Raw genomic sequence first — 19670 nt, 5'->3', positions numbered from 1 at the left:
GTTTGGGGTCTTAGTCAAAACTGAGTTGCTCTCATCAAAATTAAAAGGTGTTTCATCATGTCTCAGCAATGCACCATGTCTCATGGAGCTTCCCTGTAAGAAGGATCAAAAATGTTTCTATAAATTTTTATATTTGATTATAGTGATTCCCCAAAGTAGATTCATTCACCCTGGCACTGAACAAAGGATCGTGTCTGTGGAAATTTTTGGTGGTGCACAAGATTAGCTGCTCTAGAAAGGAAAAATAGTAAGGCAAGAAATACTCTAGACCTCTGCATTCCACGGCACTGAATGTTTATGCTATGACACTGCTTGAATTCTAAGGAGTGCCAGGAAAGGCAGGGGGTGGAAAGGGGAGATAGAGCTAACTTGCATTTCTTTTACTCTTAATTTTCACATTAAATGCAATTAGCAAGGGCTCATGCTTAATGCCCATTTTCTATAGAAGAAAACACCTAATGCCTAAATTGTCAGTCTTGACACAGGTTTTTTCACTGAAAGCTTCATAATTAAACCAATGAGTTGTATTACCTCCTCAGGAAGCATACTGCCTACCTACTTGTTACCTGCTACTGTAACTTTGTGTTTTCAGAGCTATTTATTGCAAATGTGTTAAATCAAGAGCTACTATTAAAAAAAAAGGATTTAGCACATAGAGATACCAAGCATGATCTATATAGAACCCAAAAATCTTAGGGACAAGACCTGTTCTTCTGTTTACTTTAGCAGAACTTAGAGCACATGAAATCCATATGACTATAGCACCACAGGGTACTCAAAGAACCTTGACATTTCAGCTTGACTGGGAATTACAGTGCCAGAACAGTAAAAATAAAATTACTCAGCATGGAAATCATAGAAGTTGGCAACTGTTTATTCTTGAGATGCCAGGGAACCAAATGACATGGATTCAGTGAGGTTAAGAACTTCAACTGGCTAATTACCTATCTGAAAACAAACTTTGTAATCCATATTTTGTTTTCAAAATATTATACATTATACACTCAGTTGTTGTTACACCCCCCACCCATTTGTATCCATACATTCAGGCTGACTTGCAAACAGAACATGCATGTTCATCTCTGCATTAAATGCAACTACTAGTAGTTTTTACTTTTTTAAAAACTCACAAGACACACAGAACACAGAAATGAAACATACCTAGGCACACATAAATGTTTTATGATTCAGTAAAATACTGCTTGCAGTACATTAGGCCTTTCATAATTAATTTCAGCCTACAAACCACCACTACCCTGGCTGTGATGAGCAGCGAGCTTCTGCCAAAGCAGAAATCCCCGAGGCAGCCTGAGACGGGCACTCTCCAGCCATCCCTGTCTGTCACTGTCTCAGCTGTCACTCCACACTGCCTGCTCACACCAGCTGCAGGGCAGGTGGGTGTCAGGGGGTGTCACAGCAGCCTCCAGCCTGGCCTCACTTGGCTGCTTCAGCTTCTGCTTCATGCTCCAAAGCACATCGGCTTTTAAGGCTGCGCTAGGCCAGCTTGGAGAAACTTCTTAAGAAAGAGTTTTAAGAAAATTCTTTTCTTAAGAAGGAATTTTCTACATATTTCCTCTGCATAAGTATCGTTGTATCCACAGGTTTAAAAAAAAATAGTGTTTTTAATTAGTTGAAAGTCAAAACCAAACTTCCATCACAGGACAAGAAAAATGCCAGTCACCACACAAGACTGCAGGCTTTCCCACAGGCAAGCAGACCTAACACACATAACCTTACAGGGAGGGGTAAATTAAAAAAAGTTACATTGATACTCTGAATGCCTGGTTGGCACCTTCTGTTATCTCAGAAAGACTCACCCTGATTCCTCCGAGGTCCCACTGCTACTCTGGATGCCCACTCGTGCCCTACCAAACTGTCAGTCTACCTGGAAAATCCAAGAAAAAGCTATCCCATGTACTTCCAAGCTGCAAAGGAATGCAAACCCACCAGGTTTTAAAGTAACTACATGTTACTCAGGGTTGGTATTACCATTTTCTAAATGGCCACTCAATTCCTTTCAGAACCAGTAAAAGACAGAGGTGCAAGGCAGTCCAGGAGGAGTCACAGATACCCACCAGCTACATGGCCATACTGCATAGATGACTGAGAATCTCAGTCTAAAAATATCAGTATCAAGCCTTAAATGAATGATTTTACATATCTACAGAACAAAACACCAGTTCAGAATAATTTGCTATTAACAGAAATAATATGCATGTATATTATGGATGTTCTTTCATTTCACAGATGTGATTTTATTCTGTTACAGCCATCACGACTTATGTTTAAGCTTTACAATACAGAGAAGAGATTGAAATGAAAGTCAGCAGACATTTGCTTTATACTTGATAATTACAGGGATCTCTCCCTATAGAGAGAGATAAAAAGGCATTAGTTATGGTCAATACTAAAGGGGGCAATTGTGCATTACAGCAGTGATGATCCTTATTACACTGAGTTTCAAGAGCTGTGAACAGAAAAGAATATTCTCAGCATAAAACTACACAAGAGCTTTAGCAGAAATTAAGAGCAGATACTACTGTGACCATGCTATATTCATGTATCCCCTGGCAGGTCATTAGATTCTCCATTTTGCAAATCTTCCCACACAGCTTTTACAGAGATCCATGACCCCATCAAAAGCACCATGTTACTTATAGCTGAAAAAAAAAGAGGGCTAAAAAAATCCCTCAGGAATATTGATTTGAAAGAGAATAAAACTGCTTGTGAGATGTTTCCAGACAATCCACCAGAGTGAAATGGATGCCTACCACAATCTAACAGCCCTTTCTGCTCCCCATAGTAAAGCACCAATAAGATTTGTCAGACAGACAGGACTGCACTTCAACATGGATAAAAAAACTCCAGTTTTTAAGGATTCATTTTTACAGCTCTTCTGGACACTAACTGCAAATAAGATACACAATAGAACTTCATGCTCAATTCCATGACAGCCACATTTTTGTGTAAGTATTAAATAATCTTCCTAATCCTATTTTTGTCTAAGTCTCAAAGATTCATACAAAAAACAGCACAGAAGGAGGCATTTATCTCTTCTGAATTATTTTTGTCTCTTAAAAAAACCACTCCACACATTTTGGAAAGCCTTGCTCCTGCCAGCTGGGGTCACTTTTCACCTAGTGTCAGTGGAAGAATATTAACTACAGTGCATGATTAAAAATACCTACAGTGTTTTATAGGATGACCTAGAGCAAAGTTGATCTGCATAACTGAGGCTATTCAGAGGCGTTTTTGAGATAGTGCCACTGTAGTAATGGAAGACAGTGACTCTCCAGATAGATCTTGACTTTAGATGCAATGTGTCTAACCAGTCAGCGATTGGTACACAAAGCCTACTCTCTACAACTAGAGAGGATACAACTTGTGCTGTTAAACCTGAGATTTGCTGTTTGACCTTTCAGTACTAGCAGATTGCTTTTCAGTCCCAAATTACTGGGAAAAACAGTTATATTTCCACAAAACTAAACAGCTGTCCCACAGCAGCTGGTCTCCACTAGAGGCTCCTGAGTTCAGAACCACCACTAGATCACACTTTAAACCATGATCCAAATTAACTAAAACACTTCAGATTAGTGAAGTCCCATGCCTAATCCTACTCGAGTTCCCAGATCCTGCAAGTCACTCAAAATACAAGCTATAAACAGCAGACATCTTTGCTGTTTGTTTGGCACAACACAATCTTGTATTCATACAACTGAGAGACAGAAAGCACCCCATCTGCCTCTCAGTTCATGAGCCCCTCACTGCTCACTTCTTCACCTGGAAGAGACTGTAAATTAACCAACCTGTTTGGCCAACTGGTCCTTCTTCACCAAGCCAGTGGCTGCAGCGATGTTCCCTGCTCCTTCCACCGTCTTCTGCGCCACCGCCGTCACTCCCGTCACCACAGCTCCCCCAACATTGGACACCTGCTCTTTGGTCTTCTCAGCCACTGAGGAGAAGCAGAAGATGGAAAAACACATGATGCCTCTGGGAGCTGTAAGTTTTCCAGAGAATTTATCGCTGACAGCCCGGCATCATGGAAAGCCATAAGGTCATAAGGCATAAGTTAGACTTTCTGTACCCCAAGTGGAACTTAAGAAATTAAACTGTCCATCTGGTAATGCTGGAGCAGCAGAGGTAAAAATAAGTCTTAGCTGAGGCTCAATTTCTTTCATGTGAGAGATATCTGACATTTTCATTCATGTCTAACTGCACTTCAGGGAAAAAAAGTCATTATTTAGGTACTCTTATTATGTCCATCTCACTGTATAATATATCCTAGTTTGGAAATGCATTCCAATTAGTCCACCAAACTGCATGATACAAGGCATGGAAGACGTGATTTTTTGCATTAGACTCAAAAAATGTTGATTATTCCTTTTTTATTTTCTAAGATGTATTTCATTAAAAAGTAGATCTATCAGTGCTCAACCAGAGCATTTCAAACAGAACCTTTTATCTGACCCCCTTGAGATTTTTGCCCCAGTGCTGATACATAATATACTAATTTATAAAAAGACTGAATGTCAAAGCAAACTGGATTAATAGCTAACTTCCAAGCCCCAAGGAAACAACAACTCATTTAGCCTACATATACATCAGCAGTTGCCATTCCACCTTTCAGAATATCACTGGTGTTTTTCTGCTCATTCATCCCCAAGGGCCCTTTCTGACAGCAGCTTGAACTACAGAGAAACTGCCCTAAGAAAAGGGATGGAATGACTTCATGCCTTCAAGTTACATACCCAGATTTTTAGCAAAACACACATGTACTCCTCTAAACAAAGGAATGTTTTTCAAAAACATCTATCATATATCTTTGCCATTCTAACTAATCCTATACTTTCCTTCAGGCTAAATCCCATCTGATCCATAAAATGTATTCATAGCTTTATCTGCATCCTTTATGAGCACAAGATGGATTCGGTTTCAAAGTTAGGCCACCATTTTTGAGGTTTTTTTTGGAAGCACATATGAACATTAGACTTTCTGTGGATAAATTACATTTCTTTAATTCCTTACATAAAGGACATCAGTTGTCCATATCACAGGGCAGGCAGCATGCATTAATATGATTGATAATCAATAGCAAAAATTAGGAAAAAGCTAGAAAGCTAGACATGATTAATACAATTTTTTTTATTAAAGACCCAAATTATAAAGATCTGCTGACTGAAAATTGAGGCAGATAATTTAATGCTCATTCTAGCTAATTTAAAGGGAAAAGTCAGTAACTAATTAAGTATTATCTCTTATGACCAGGAGCTTTCATTATAGAGTAGAACAACAGACTACACATTGTCTGAAATTAGAAACAGAAAAAGTCTGTTTCAAATATCTCCCTCACTATACATGCTAATAACCCAAAAGTTCATGAGCAATTTCCTTGTATACATCCATTACTCTATAGCCTTGCTTTTTTTAAGGGATGGGGGATGGAAAGATAGTCCAAAGTGGGTTTTGCTGAAAAGCAAATGTTGCCCTCAGGGAAGGTTTGATGTAATGCTAGCAAGTGCAAAAAGACATCTGTTAAGATGCCCCATTTGATTATTACCAGCTTCAGACCACAAAAAGCTTTGGTTTTTATGCATGAAATTTATATAAGAAGCTTTCCAGTAGGTTCTTGCAAACATATACCTTCAGATGTGTGTCCTCATAACATGCTGTATCTTGCAAAGCCTACTGAGACCTGCTTGTGCTTGGAGTCTTCCAGAAAGAAATTGAGTAATGTTGTGAAACAAACTTATTCATGCTGTTCAATATAAAGCCCACAGGTGATGCAAAAAGAATTCTAAAAAAATTGAGCAGCATGTTGTAAAAGTAGATTCAAAACCCAACTTTCTAATAAATATTTAAATTTTAAAAAAAGTAAGAAAGAGGAAATATGTTCTGGGTACATTTCAGTACTGCTTTTTATTTATTTCTTTCTGGGAGAGATGCTGGGGTGCAGCATCCCAAAGCAGCACAACCAGCAGCTCAAGGGAGGGGATTCTGCCCCTCTGCTCTGCTGAGACCCCACCTGGAGGGCTGCACCAGCTCTGGGGGCCCAGCACAGGAACAACATGGACCTGATGGAGTGAGTCCAGGGGACACCACCAAGATGATCAGAGGGATGGAGTGCCCCTCCTATGAAGACAGAGCGGGTGAGGTGCTAATTGCGGCCTTCCAGTACCTAAAACCCCACAAGAAAGGTGGAGAGGATCCTGTGATCACGTTGGGACAGGGCAGGACTAGATTACTTCAAACTAAAGGAGGACAGGTTTAGATACAGAAGAAATTCTTTCCTGTGAGGGTGGTGAGGCACTGAACAGGTTGTCCAGAGAAGCTGTGGATGCCCCATCCCTGGAAGTGCTCAAGGCCAGGGGGCCATGAGTAACCTGGTCTAGCAGAAGGCATTTCTGCCCATGTAAGGAGGTTAGAATCAGATTATCTTTAGGGTCTTTTCCAACCCAAACCATTGGGTTTGAGATTATAATTCAGTGTCCTTTCATTCTATTAAATTCTTTCGTATGGAAGTGCCACACATTGTTTTGAAAACTTCCCTTTCCAAAAAACATTGGCTGGCAGAACATGTAATGTACAAATTCAGTAGGCTTCATGCTGACAAGAGCTCAGTTGGCTTTGAGCAGACTCATCCTTTCTGATAAAATAATAAAGCATGGTTGTGCAGTGTTGATGGTCCCAGGCACAATTAGTTTCATTATCTCAAGCTCTTGAAGCACCTTCACCTGAAAATATGAGGCAACAGAGTGGAACTGAGTGCCCTGTGGATGCTGCAGTACAAACCACCTGATTCTCAGTGCCATTATTAGCCCCACATTTCTTACACTGTGTTGTCATGGCAGGTACAGCCACCTACCAAGAGCAACTACCCAGTGGCTGCTCTTCCCCCTACTACAGGATTTTGAGAAGGCACTGTCTCCAGTACATTTCCTCCTCCCAGTAACACATTATCCCAGGAAAGGCCTAGAACACACAAACTCAAATGAAAAAGCAAAGAATCAGGCCACCAACACTGTTACTGGCATAACAGTAAGATACTGATAAAAGCAGTAACAACAGCAGTGTACTTAAGACTGCTTCTATTTCAGACAGCCATGGTTTAACCCCAGCTGGCTACTAAGCAACACACAGCTGCTCATTCCCTTCTTCCTCCAGCAGGATGGGGAGGAAGAGAACTGGAAGGGTAAAAGTACGAAAACTCAAGGGATAAGTATGGTTCAATTGAAATAAAATAATAATAGTAATAAAAATTATAATAAAAAGGAAAACAAAGAAAGAAAGGTTTAAATCCCACAGGTGATGCAAATTCAAACTGCTCACCACCTACCAACTGATGCCCAGCCAGCCCCCAAGCAGATGACCCCCACCAACCTTCCCCATGGTTTTACTGCTCAGTATGATGCCAGGTGGTGTGGAATATCCTTCTGGCCAACTGGGGTCAACTGTCCTGGCCATGTCTTCCCCCAGTTCCTTGTGAACCCCCAGCCTTCTCACTGGTGGGGTGAGGTGAGAAGCAGGAAATGCTGTGATGTGTAAGCCCTGCCCAGCAGTAACTACAACCTCCCTATGTTATCACCACTGGTTCCAGCACAAATCCCAAACAGCCCCATACCAAGTACCATGAGGAAAATGACCTCCATCCCAGCCAAAAGCAGCACACAGACACAGCAAAAGAAAGCTGACACAGGTGTTGCCATGGAAGATCTCTCACACACTGCTTCAGAAATCAGAGCCATGAAGATAAATTGAGCAAACTACTTAAACAGCACCATTTGGTAAAAGTAATCATAGTAAGGAGAGAATCTTCTTTGCTGTCTCTAAAGAATAACTAAACATCAACATCATTACCAGAGTGACTGATAATGAGATCCAGCCTGGTGACCCTAGAGCTCTGCAAACCCCACAACAGGAGAAAAACCAAAATAAGTTTCCAATCTCATTTATTTTATTGCTTACACTAAGTAGTAATGGGGAAAGCACTAAGTGTGCACAAAGAAATCAGTTCAGAATGCAGGGGGTTGATTCCAACTTAGTAAGTTTATCTGAATACCAGGTTGCTTAATGATCTTAAGCCATTAAATCTTTTTAAAATTGATATGTGCTCTGCATCACAGTGTTGAGACCCAGAGGAAATCAGCTTCTGCAGAGCTCTGCTGTGCTATGGCCTGATTACTTCTTTTATCTATGCAGAGACTGTCCATTCCAATAAGTGACCCTGGGACTGCATAATGACCACATCAAGGGTGAGTTTAATTGCTAATACTGACTATAGCCCTGTGCAAAAAGTCTTAGCATTGAAGTTGTCTTTGCACTACTTATTACAGACAACAGGGTAGCATACAGTATCAATGTACAACCTCTGGAGCAATTCAAAATAATAACTAGTTACTTTCACCCTTGAACAATAAAAGTAGATTCAAACCACAGAATTTCTCTGAATTGATGAACTTACTCCTATTGTACCAAATATACTTTTGAGTAACTATTTCAAACAGTAAGTTTGTCTTAAGTACTTGAAGAACTCATTCACAAAGATGCCATAAATACGGTGGTTCTTTAATGTATGCAAATTTCTGTAAGATAGCCGATGGAGTTAAATGACTAAGGAATGTTAAGGAATTCCAATGACTAAGAATGTTAAGAACAAGAATGATCTTGAATAAACAAAGAATTAAGCCAAACACCTGACTATGGTTTACTACTATCAATATTGTGTCTTCACTCACATGACTGAAGGATCAAAAGCTTTTTTTGCCCTGACTTATTTACAAATAGTGCTTTATTTAGACTATCTGGAGATGAACTGTAAATATTTCATCTTTCATACTGCTCATTTCTGGGAGATAGGTAAGATGGGTGAACCATGCATTTACAGTCAAAGGCCAAGAGAGCTTTCAATCAGGAAGTCAAGTCTAAACACAGGGCACACACCCCATAAAACCAATAAGCAAAGCTGCTTTAATCAGAAATTTAGAGAAAGGGTGACCTGACAAATAACACACTTACCATATTCCAATGAATCACAGCCTGGAATCCTCATTTCACAGTATCTTGATATCAATAAATCTGGTACCATCAAGTCACATTTAAAGCAAGAAACACCTCAGTCTAGTAATTCTGGGTTTGGAAATTAAGTGAATTAAGTGAATTAAGAATGCAATTAGGTTTTTTAGCTCCTCAAGATGGGTCATCTCACAGTCATTTCATCAGCATAGAGGCCTAAATGACTACTTAAAGACAGCAAAGCTATCAAGATTTTGGAACTTGGCATTAAGAAAAGACTGACTACAAAACTGTGAACACTCATTTTGATCTGTGATTCTAGTTTGTATCTGACTGTCTCCAACCTCTCAAACCATTTTTATTTACGTAATAAAGTGTTTATTTCACCTCAGGTTTCACTTGATGCACTGGTGAATTAATATCATAAGACCAGCACAGCTTATGAATTCCCAGTCATATGAAAAGAGACAAGCAGGTCTTTACAAGCAACTTAAAAGGCATTTTTGTCACATCAAATTCAACAGCATTGATTTAAATTGATTTGATTTCTACATCAACTTCACTAGCATCTCTGTCTTAATGTTACACCTCATAGAATCATTACAGTGAACTCAAGTCTCTTTTTATCTACCTTCTCTTCCTGCCAGAAGAACTATTAATAGGTTTGCTATTATTTTTTTATTCTTAAAATGTGTCCAAGCATTTGCTCTGTTCTTACACTGGTGAGGCCATACTGTTTCATTTGGCAAGCTGTGGTCTCTAGATTTTGCCTGAAGTCTTCTCTTCTCACTACCATAGTTGAACCTGTTCACTCCCTGTTGATTTCCCATTTTCATGCAACAGCCAAGCATCTCAAACAGCTTGAAAGGACAGAAGGAGGCAAACTGCAGCACAGAACCCATTATTCCCAAGTTTTGGGCGTCTCACTTTATGTCACCTGTTTCCCAAAGTGTGTGAGGAGCAGCTACTCTTTTGCCTAAAATCAACAGTAACATCTCCAAATTTTCCATTCACAGGCACAGCACATAACAGGTGTGGTCCCCTTATGTTTGCCTTTACAGTCTGTTTTGTACCTTCCAGAAGAAAATTTAAGGTATTTTAAAACCTATTAAAAATTCTACTCAGCCACTGAAAATTCCTGCCTAATTAAATATATTACCATCACATAAAGAGAGGCACAGCATCTGAGATCAGTAGTTTCTTTCAGGATGAGGAAGAGAAGTCCCCCACTGAGGTAGCCCACTAGAATCCCAGTGCTTCAGCATTTTTCACAAGTGTGCAAATGCCCTTGACTTAGATTCTACCACATCCCAGCCTGGTGAGCATCACCTCTATTAACTTGCTTCCTGGTGCTGTCAGCTGCTGCTCCCACATCTGATGATATTGGATGTAGGTGTCCCAAATCTCATTCCACTGCAATCCTCTACTGGTCATAGCTATGGTCCCTCTGAATATTTTCTCTTAATTGAGGTCTAATGAGCTGAGATTTCAAATCTCATAACAGCACACATGCCCAGCCTAAGCTCTGAAGGACTATCCTCAATATTCTGTTCTGTTTTGTTACTAGAAATACTCTTTTTCAACCATTTATGTGGGTTGTGTATTAAGTACTGACATTTGTTTACTTACCACTGTTTACCCTTTGCCTTGTGAGCACTATGATACACTGACATGTGAGCTGAATGAGAGACTGGCTGCACACTGAGGAAAAAGAAACCCTTTTCTACTACCTTATTTGTTTCTGAATTTATTAGGGGAAAAACACATTTATTGACCATACCATCTCTTCACATCTTCAGAACTCCCACAGTCTACAGCAGAAAATTATACATTTTATTCAATGCCCTATGGTCAACTAAGGCTTTTCTGCACTCTGTAGATATCAAAGACCTTGCCATTCATTTTGCCCCTTAAAACAAATTATTGGTTACTGGTTTCAGTTCATACCTAAAATGATCCCTGCAAATCAATTTAAAATGCAAATTTACTCTTTCTTGGTGTAGAAATGCTATTGTGAAGATACACGCCTGGCATTTAATTCCAAGTTTGAAAGTGCTCTTGCTACTGAGAGATTAGTCAGTTTAAAAAAAAATTCAAAACACTCACAACTGCGACAAATTCAAATCAAAACTCTGAAATTTGTTTCTTTCCTGTAAGGCATTTCCATGCAGTCTTTCCACCCAACCAGATCTCTCAATTTTCCTATGCTTTTCCATCTTTCATAAATTATAGTGCTCTCAAAACCCCTCAATTTTTAACAGCTAAACGGCTGGTTAATCTCATGAGGCAAAGAAGCTGAAATCAAGAGGTAATTATCTTACCTGTTGTAACACCATGAACAACTCCTTCCTTGGTCCTGGAACCTAAACAAAGAAAAATATTAGGTTGAAAATGCATATTCTTAAGTGTTGATAAAGACTACAGAGATGATAAAGAGTGATTACATGCAGACTGCATATCACTGCACACAGTATCTTCCAAAGTTATTAAGAAATTCAGTCTATGGGAAGAGGCAAAGCCATCAGTGAAGAACACTGTTCTTTAAACTAATTAGCACATACTGCTGTTTCAAACATAACTGGATGTCTTCTTCCCTACCAGCCCTCTACTTGCCCTTGTCAGGTTCCATAATTTGGCTACATTTCAGGCATTAGTATCCATCTGTGGACTATGATGCTTAACAATGTGCAATTAACAGAGTTTATGGCTCCTAGTTAATCATCTTACCTAGTCTGCCAGAAATAGGATGACATTTTATTTTTCTTACCAACACAGAAATGACCTTATTTGTAATGCAATTTTTTTTCCTGTCATTCAGTATTTGAGACATTATAATTTATACTTCTGACTTTAAATTATAACAGAAGAAAATGCATGAGCAGAAAAATATTAGAGAAAAACAACTTTTTGTCCAAAATTCTTTGCAGCAATACAGTTAAACACAGAAACACAATATAAGCTCATTCATCAATATGTGCCACTTGCTACTAGTGCAAATTTATGCAAGTTTAGCCATGTAGTTCTGGCACTATTAGATTGATTACAAGATTGAAAAGGCTCTTACCCACGGGCAAGAGTAGAATAATCATCCATGATAAAGACAAGGGAAAAAAATACTGCAGTAAGTAAAATGAAATGTTGCTTTAGCTAATGATGAGGTTAAACAGCTGAGAAGCCTTTTTCCACCTCTTTATTCCAAATTTATCATTAAAAAAGTTTGTTTTCTCTCACTGAAAAATATTTACCATTGAGCAAGAGTTCAAGTGTTTCATTGTAAACAGTTCACGCCTAAGGATCTGTTTTAGGAATTTGGTGCTCAATTTTGTACCACCATGAGACCTGAAGAAGCAAAGCACAGCCTGGAATTCAAGCAGATGATGGTCCTGCTGACTTCTACCAACTAAACATCACTGCAGGCTTACAGTGTGTCTACTGGAACACTTAATATCAAGCACATGCTTTTGAAGGCATTGTTAGACCTGGTCAACATCTTGCTCATGTTTTTGAAAAGACTCTTTGCAAGCCAAGACATTAAAGACATGGCAACCTGTGAATTAGCAAGCAGCCAGTTCCCTAAGGCCAGAAAGGGATGGATGGAATGACAGAATTCCCTGGGGACCTGTGCAATGCACTCTTCTCCAGAGGCACCTATTCCAAGTAGACTCTTACTTCTTACTTGCCCAGACAACACTGCTATAACCACAACTCAGACAGAAATGCTGGTCTCTTTAGTGGAAGACAGACTTTTATTTTAAAAAAGCTCAGCTCACAGACCCATATGGAATGGGGTATGTATAGCCAGCTCCATTAATTGGCAAACAACCAGCTGGTTGGTGTTCCAGAGCCTACAGCATATGTTAGAGCACAAGAGCACTTGCCCCACTGCTGCACACTTGCATGCAAGAAGCTGCTCCTGCCATGGCAGCTACAACAGCATCTAGAGGCACATTAGGAGCTGCCAGAAAAGGCCTATAAATAACAACACTTGAGTTCAGTAGGATGACTTCTGGCTAGCCATGAAGGAAAGCTGGTTGTCCACACTGGTTCCAGGATAAACTAGCTGTCTTTCATCCTGGCATTCCCAAAATACCAACAGTATTGCTTACTGTACCCTGCATAACAAGGAACAGAGGAATCAGAATAGGGATAACAAAGACCAAGGAACAGGACTCTAACCTAAATCAAGAAGCAATAGTAGTACATGGTAATGCTACTTTTCCTAGCTGTAGTAGACATCTGTGTGAGGGGAGGGAGAACACTCAACTCAATTTTTGGGTTTTTTCCAATTATAAAAAAATACCATAGGGTCTCTTCGTGATTTATTATCATGGCTGTCACTGTGCCAGAACAAAGGAATGTATCAGCAGTTTGCAAATACACTCATTTCTGGACTATTTGAGAGACCAACAGACTACTGACATTGCTTAGTCAGACTTGGTTACAGACTGGGAGATATAAACCCAAATTAGAGGAAGGGGCAATCTACATTTAAGGAAAACATTTGCTTCCAAGTCCTGAAGCCATTATTCCACCAGACCAACACTGAGTTCCTCAATTACTCTGCTGGCTTTTCTACCACCAAAGGAAAATAAGAACCATTATGAAAAGAGTGGAGGAATTTGGATGGCTTTGCCAAATAGGTCATGACTGCTCTGCTCTACTCTAAGGCCACGTGCCAGCACAGGGAGTAGTAAACAACAGTCAGCCACACTGCTGCTAATAAACTATTCCTTTGTTCTGAGAGCTTATGACACAACAAAAACAACCAGACTGGAATCTTCCATTCCTGAACATTCAACACGCACTCAAGAGTCAACTGAGTAGAAACTCCAGCTCCCTGGAAGCACACACAAGCTCAGCGGACCTCATGAACACTGCATTGCCAGGAGTGTGTGAGGACATCCTCCTTACTCAGTTCTGGTTTCAAAGCGAGTGGGGATTAAATACTGCCACTCACTTCCTCTCTGCCTCACACTAAAAGCTCTTCAAGGCTACAGATAGATGCAGTTTTATACCTACAGCATACACAGGACTGCTGAGCCTTAGTCCTTCTTTCTAAACAATGACCAGGCCATTTTTTCACACCAAGAAAGGTCCTGATGCAGTGTTTGAATGAGTTAGAGCACCACCCATTTCAGTCAGTCAATGCTGAAGCCCATTGGCAGAGAAATTTAAGGGGGAAAAAACCCCAATACTTGAAAGCCTAAAAAACCATTGTAGACTGTATAGAAGGGATCTTGGGTACTTAAAAGGAGGTCAGACAGTGAACTGAGGGAAGGAAGTAGTTCAGCATGGACAGGGAAAAAAAACAAACCTCAATTAATCCTCCAATACACTGCTCTCCTACACGGCTCTAAGTTTCTCCCTTTGCTAAGAGAAATTTTCTTTGTGCCAAAAAAGTGCTAAAATCAAAACAAGAATAAAAATTTATTCTCTGATTTTTATGGATTCCCACAACAATGACCACATTTCATCCCAAACAGCAGCTGTTAATAGAACTCTTACCAGGTAGAATTAGGTTATAGTCTTCCACATAATAGTTAAGAGCAGCTTGGACAGAAAGGTCCAGATGCTTTCCACATTTACTTGAATTGCACTGATTTCAGTGGGAAGCCACATCAACTCTGCATCTTCTTAATTCTCCAGCAGCAATTGGAGGCTGAATGTTATGAAACTGAAAATGATTAACAGGTCCCACTCAGCCCAGTGTTGTTAGGTTCTTTTTTTGCAAGATGTCAGGCAGCTTTCACAGCAAAATCTGGCTGTGAATCTCAAATCTAAAAACCCAACTATAGAAAAAGGGAGTGAAAAGTCTCCACGAGCTCTAATGAATTGTGCTGCTCCTCTCCTCTGCTCATAGAGGGGCTTCACCACCTTCGGCACTGCAGTCATTATCAGCCTGCAGAACCAAAGATGATCACGCCGGCCTCTGCTCATGCTGTACAGGGGAACAGACACCCCTGCTTGGGAAGTAGAGAGAAACACCCAGCTCCTCCTTTCCCTATCTGAACTTGTTGAGACATCCTGCCTGTAAGGGCAAGCACACAGCTGGGCACAAGCTGGCAGAGCTTCCAACCAAAGGCTCTTTCGCCTGCACAAGCTGTGCACACAGCCCTTGCCTCCTGACAAGGAGACACCTGGTGGGAGAAGGATCCTCCACCATTACCACAGTCACATACACAGGCCCCTACCATGGCTCCTAGCTCTGCAGTCCCCAGTAACTACTTAAAATTCTTGCACAAAATGGCAAGCCTGCCCTCCAAAGCTCAACCTCAGCAAAAGCATTTCTGAAGACAACAGGAAATCTGTTGCCTTTAGGAACACAACTAGGTTCAAAGGTTATTATGGTCCGGAGAACGGGTCAGAAACAAAGATTAATTTAGCACACAATGCAGCTTTCTAATACAAAGAAATCAATGACCCCAGAAGCATGGCCAGGACTACAAGAAAACAGAATAAAACAAAGTCCTACCTCTGGAAAATAATTCCAACATCAAGCACAATATACAGTGGAAGAACATCTATTTTGCTGTCTTGAAAATGAGCAGATGCTCATTTTAAAATAGAATCATCCTACAATTAGTGTTCAAAATTACTGCCATCCCTGTTGGCAAGAGCACTGAGCTTTGCTATGGCTTAAAAGGGAGGGAAGTATATTCCAAATGAGTAGTCCACACTATCTGGAGCAGAAATAATTTCTTACAGACTGGCACTAGGCTGCAAGAGGGAATCCAAAAAAGGCACTGGAATACCAGAGACCTCAGTACTCTCATTGAAAAGAAATGCCTCTGGTTTTCAGCTCTGTTTAACTTCTCTCTGTTATGTGAGCACATCTCCCTCAGTACACACAGTGCCCATTACAGAACTGACCTGCTACAAAATCAACAGAACAGAAATGACCTACAGAAAAGGGTATCTTTTCCCCCTCCATTCTTTTATAGACTAGTTTTATTTGATGAATAAGAGAAACAGATCCATAATCATTTTTTTATAAATAACCACTTACTCATAGTCTTGGCAGATTGTTTTTCTGTGAATTTTTCATGATAGCATTTGCAAGACACGCTTCTAAAGCCCAACACTTGCTAAACGAAGATGACTATCCTGCATGAAAGCACCACTCAGGGATTTGAAAATAGTCTTATCGCAGGCTCTGTGCAAGACTTGTTTGGCCTAGAATAAGACATTAACAACTGCTTTGCTACCTTGGGGGTCTACCTGCCCTACCTCATTGACTGCAGAGGCTCTTCCTTGAGAAGTGGTGGAAAATATTTGCCATGAATTTGCAATAGTAATTACAGAACATGAAAATAATTTCAGATGACACTTGGCCATATATAATGTTACATCAACATACCAAGCAGTCTGCATGTCTACGACTCAACTCCTGAGCTAACCTCTCAAGTGTCTTCTCCTGAAATCCTGTTCAAGTCCCAGAATGCTCTGCAGAATGTTGTGAAGCTACCTTCACCTCCAGATTTTACATTTTTTTTCATATTTATTTTTACTGCACCAACCACCCCTTCAGCCTTGATCTGGTAAACCTCTTGCATGGAGTGCAACCCAATGACCTGTAAGACACTTGGCTTCAAAGAACCAGAGCTCAGGAAGGCACAAATCTCCTCTTGTTTCTCTTGCAATGGTCTCCCATGAGTAATCACATATTTTTTTTCTGCAGAAGAATGGGCCTGATGAGGATCCAGCTGTGAATGTTGGGGTGCACCAGCCAGCAGAGTGCTCTCTGCTGCCCACCTACCCACATAGAGGACTCCCTCTTTCGTCTTTCCTGCTGCCTCTGCCACACCCTGCTTGGTCTTTTCTGCTGCTGCTACGACTCCTTCCTTTGCCTTGGAAAGCCCTTTCATGAACACATCCATGGCTGAAGACTTTCTTCACACAGCTCTAGAGGAAAAAAAAAACAAAACCAGTACACACTTTCAGTAAGGTTTTTTTCAGCTTTTTATGCCAGAAAGGGGGAAAAATATTGCAACTGAATGGGATCACAATTATTTTAAAATTATATTACTTATACCCCCAAATTGTATAGCTATAGGAAACAGATATCCTATTTCCACAGAATCCTATGAGAGGTTGCCAATAATGCAGGTCTGATTGAAAGATGGTTCCATTGAGAGAAGTACCTTCCTTGCCTATCAGGGCATCAATTCTCCCAAAGGACAGTTCTGTTCATGTGCTGAATGCAAGATTTAGTCCTGTGATTTGATGATACTCCACCTCTCATCCAGAGAAAAAAGCCAACTTAAATAAATATCAGGAAGTTAAAAAAACAAACAGACCAAGCTGAAAAACAAAACCTCTCATAGATGACAAATGTTCAGTTGTAAGAAAATGCCATTACAACTCAGGTCTGGATAAAATAAAAACTGCTGCATTCCCATTAGTCCAGCATTTTACACACAGTCCACATCATTCTTTTGGAAACCGAGTTTTCCTGAATGGGTTCCTTGCATGCATCACAAATGAGAAAATATTTTACTGAAAAGCAAAAGCAAGAACACAGGATTTAAAAAGCATTGTACTAAAGCTACCAAGAGAGTCCTCTGGCAGCAATACAACCCAGGGCTACACTGAAACCACTGAAATAGTAATTAAAACCCAGAATCAGCATCCCTTCAACAAATCCATTATCAGTAGTCCTTTCTCTTCCTCCACCCACACAGACAGAAGTGCTGCCTGTTATCTTCTCTCCTTCGCCAGAGGCTGAGTAGGAGGAATGGATGTCTAGGAAGGCATCTGGGCTGTCGCAGCTTTCCACTAACTCGTGACGAGCGTGCGAAGGCAGGCAGCGCAGCGTTCGCGCTCCAGCCAGGCTGCCCACGGTACCTGCGGCCCGGGGATGGCGGAGGGGCTGCGAGCCTCACACACACACAGACACACACACACAGCGCCGGGGTCCCAAGGGCCGTCCCCGGGGCAGCGCCGCGACCAGCTGCGGGGGCACAGGGATCCAATAACACACCCCAATAACACCTGCAGAGGGAGCAGGGCGTCGCGCCCATGTATATGCAGAAGGATGTGTAGCTATACATGCACAAACATACGAATACATGCACACAGCGAGGCACCTACCGAGGAAAGCAGAGCGGCGCGACCATATGGGCACCGCCGGGCTCCCGCGGACACGCCGTCGGCACACGGCGGACACGGCGCCCGGCTTCTCCGCCCTCCCCTGCCCGCACGGAACGTTCAACAGGGCACCTCTACCCAGCCGTCTCCGGAGTCAGAGACACACACCTATCACTCCGTGCAGGCACACACGCCCAGCCCGCCCCGAGCGGCCCCGCCCTGCCCGCACTCACCGCCGGCTCCTCCGCCACCGGCGAGCACCCGTTGTTCCGAGCGGGCGGGCGGGCTGCGGGCGAGGCGCGGAGCGGCCCCTGCTCAGCACATGCCGAGGCGCGGAGCCGGCCGGCTCTGCTGGCACCACCCCGGCGGCAGCCCCGCAGGCGGGGGGCGGGAGGATGCGCCGCGGCGGGGAGGAGCGGCGGCTCCTGCTCCCGGCTGGGCGTGCAGCCCCCTGCGATGCCCACCCTATCACGGCCTCCGCGGCGGGGGGTGGGAGGCGTGATTAACTCGGAGCACCTGTTTGCGGGGCCCAAACCGAGGGAGAAGCGAGGGTAGAAGGCGTGCCAGGGGACCGGGTCCCGCTGGGACTCGGCACAGTCACCGCTCCCTCCAAAGGCTGGAGCGCCTCGTCTTAGGAGTGTACGGAGGCTGATGATGCGGCACAGCCCTGAGTCACTTCGCCAAAGCCTTAGAGAATCGACCCCAGCTTCTAATTCTTTTTCATCTACTTCCCAGTCTTCAACCCTGAATGACTGCAGCTCAATGTCACCGTTCTCACAAGATTCATGATCCCAGCTCATTTCAAGCACGGGAGGTGGTGCTCTTGTCGGTGTAATTGGAGTCTTAACTCAATTGCACACACATGAGAATTTTCATCCCCAATGAAGAGCAGTAGGGCCAGACTTGCCCAACCCTTACACCGCTGCTGGCATCCTCCACCATGGCCACTGCCTCCCGAATCTTAAACTCAGGCAGAGAAGTCACTTTCCCCCCAGAAAGGGAAACCTACCAAACTTCTCTATTTTGGTCACAGAATTTAGGCATGAAAAGCCAAGACCAGTGGGAGACAAGGCACTAGAACAGATGGACCTTCAGCTTCAGTACATCAATTCAAATCCTGCAAGACTCACAGAAACAGCTTGGGTTTTATTGCACTCCAAAAGGAGAAACAGAACATGGCATAGATGAGATACAAGGTTGTGAGCTGCAAGGAGCATCTTGCATCCATTGTCCCTTGCAGATTGCTGATGCATCCCTGGTTTTGTTTTCATGCTGAACATGTAGTGCAGGGTCTTATTCTTGTCAGGTTTCTTTGTAAGTAATATTTCTGTATTGTTTGGTAAACTTTCTTTTGCTTCATTCTAGTAGTATTTTTAATCAACCAAGCATTAGGCAACAGATTTACTTCTTTGTGTAAGAATGTTCAGCAACACAAATAATTTTCTCATAATTCTGCCCTCCAGAAAACCTTAAAAAAAAGCCCAGAAATTAAATTACATACAGTACCTCACCTCATTCATCCTGTGCAGCACATCTGTAGTTAGTAGTGCAACAGCTAGTTGTGGTTTTTCTAT

At 41.9% G+C, this 19670-nt stretch overlaps 1 protein-coding gene across 2 annotated transcripts in view; it reads right to left on the bottom strand.

Annotated features, from left to right (window-relative positions):
* SNCA (synuclein alpha) overlaps positions 1-18408 on the bottom strand; it is a 62845-nt gene extending 44437 nt beyond the window's left edge. Inside the window, exons 1-4 of one of the 2 annotated variants that reach the window (XM_058024388.1) lie at positions 18330-18408; positions 16766-16911; positions 11331-11372; positions 3807-3952 (exon numbers count right to left, since the gene is read on the bottom strand). In XM_058024388.1, the coding sequence (XP_057880371.1) occupies positions 3807-3952; positions 11331-11372; positions 16766-16886 (309 nt within the window). In that variant the 5' untranslated portion in view covers positions 16887-16911; positions 18330-18408. Of the gene's footprint in view, positions 1-3806; positions 3953-11330; positions 11373-16765; positions 16912-18099; positions 18235-18329 lie in introns of those variants that run through there. The other variant, XM_058024389.1, reaches the window with a different exon arrangement.
* Positions 18409-19670: the final 1262 nt, after the last annotated feature.

The sequence above is a fragment of the Melospiza georgiana genome, chromosome 5 (genome assembly GCF_028018845.1).
Source record: "Melospiza georgiana isolate bMelGeo1 chromosome 5, bMelGeo1.pri, whole genome shotgun sequence".
Lineage (NCBI taxonomy): Eukaryota > Metazoa > Chordata > Aves > Passeriformes > Passerellidae > Melospiza > Melospiza georgiana.
This window is presented reverse-complemented; position numbering and strand designations above follow the sequence as displayed.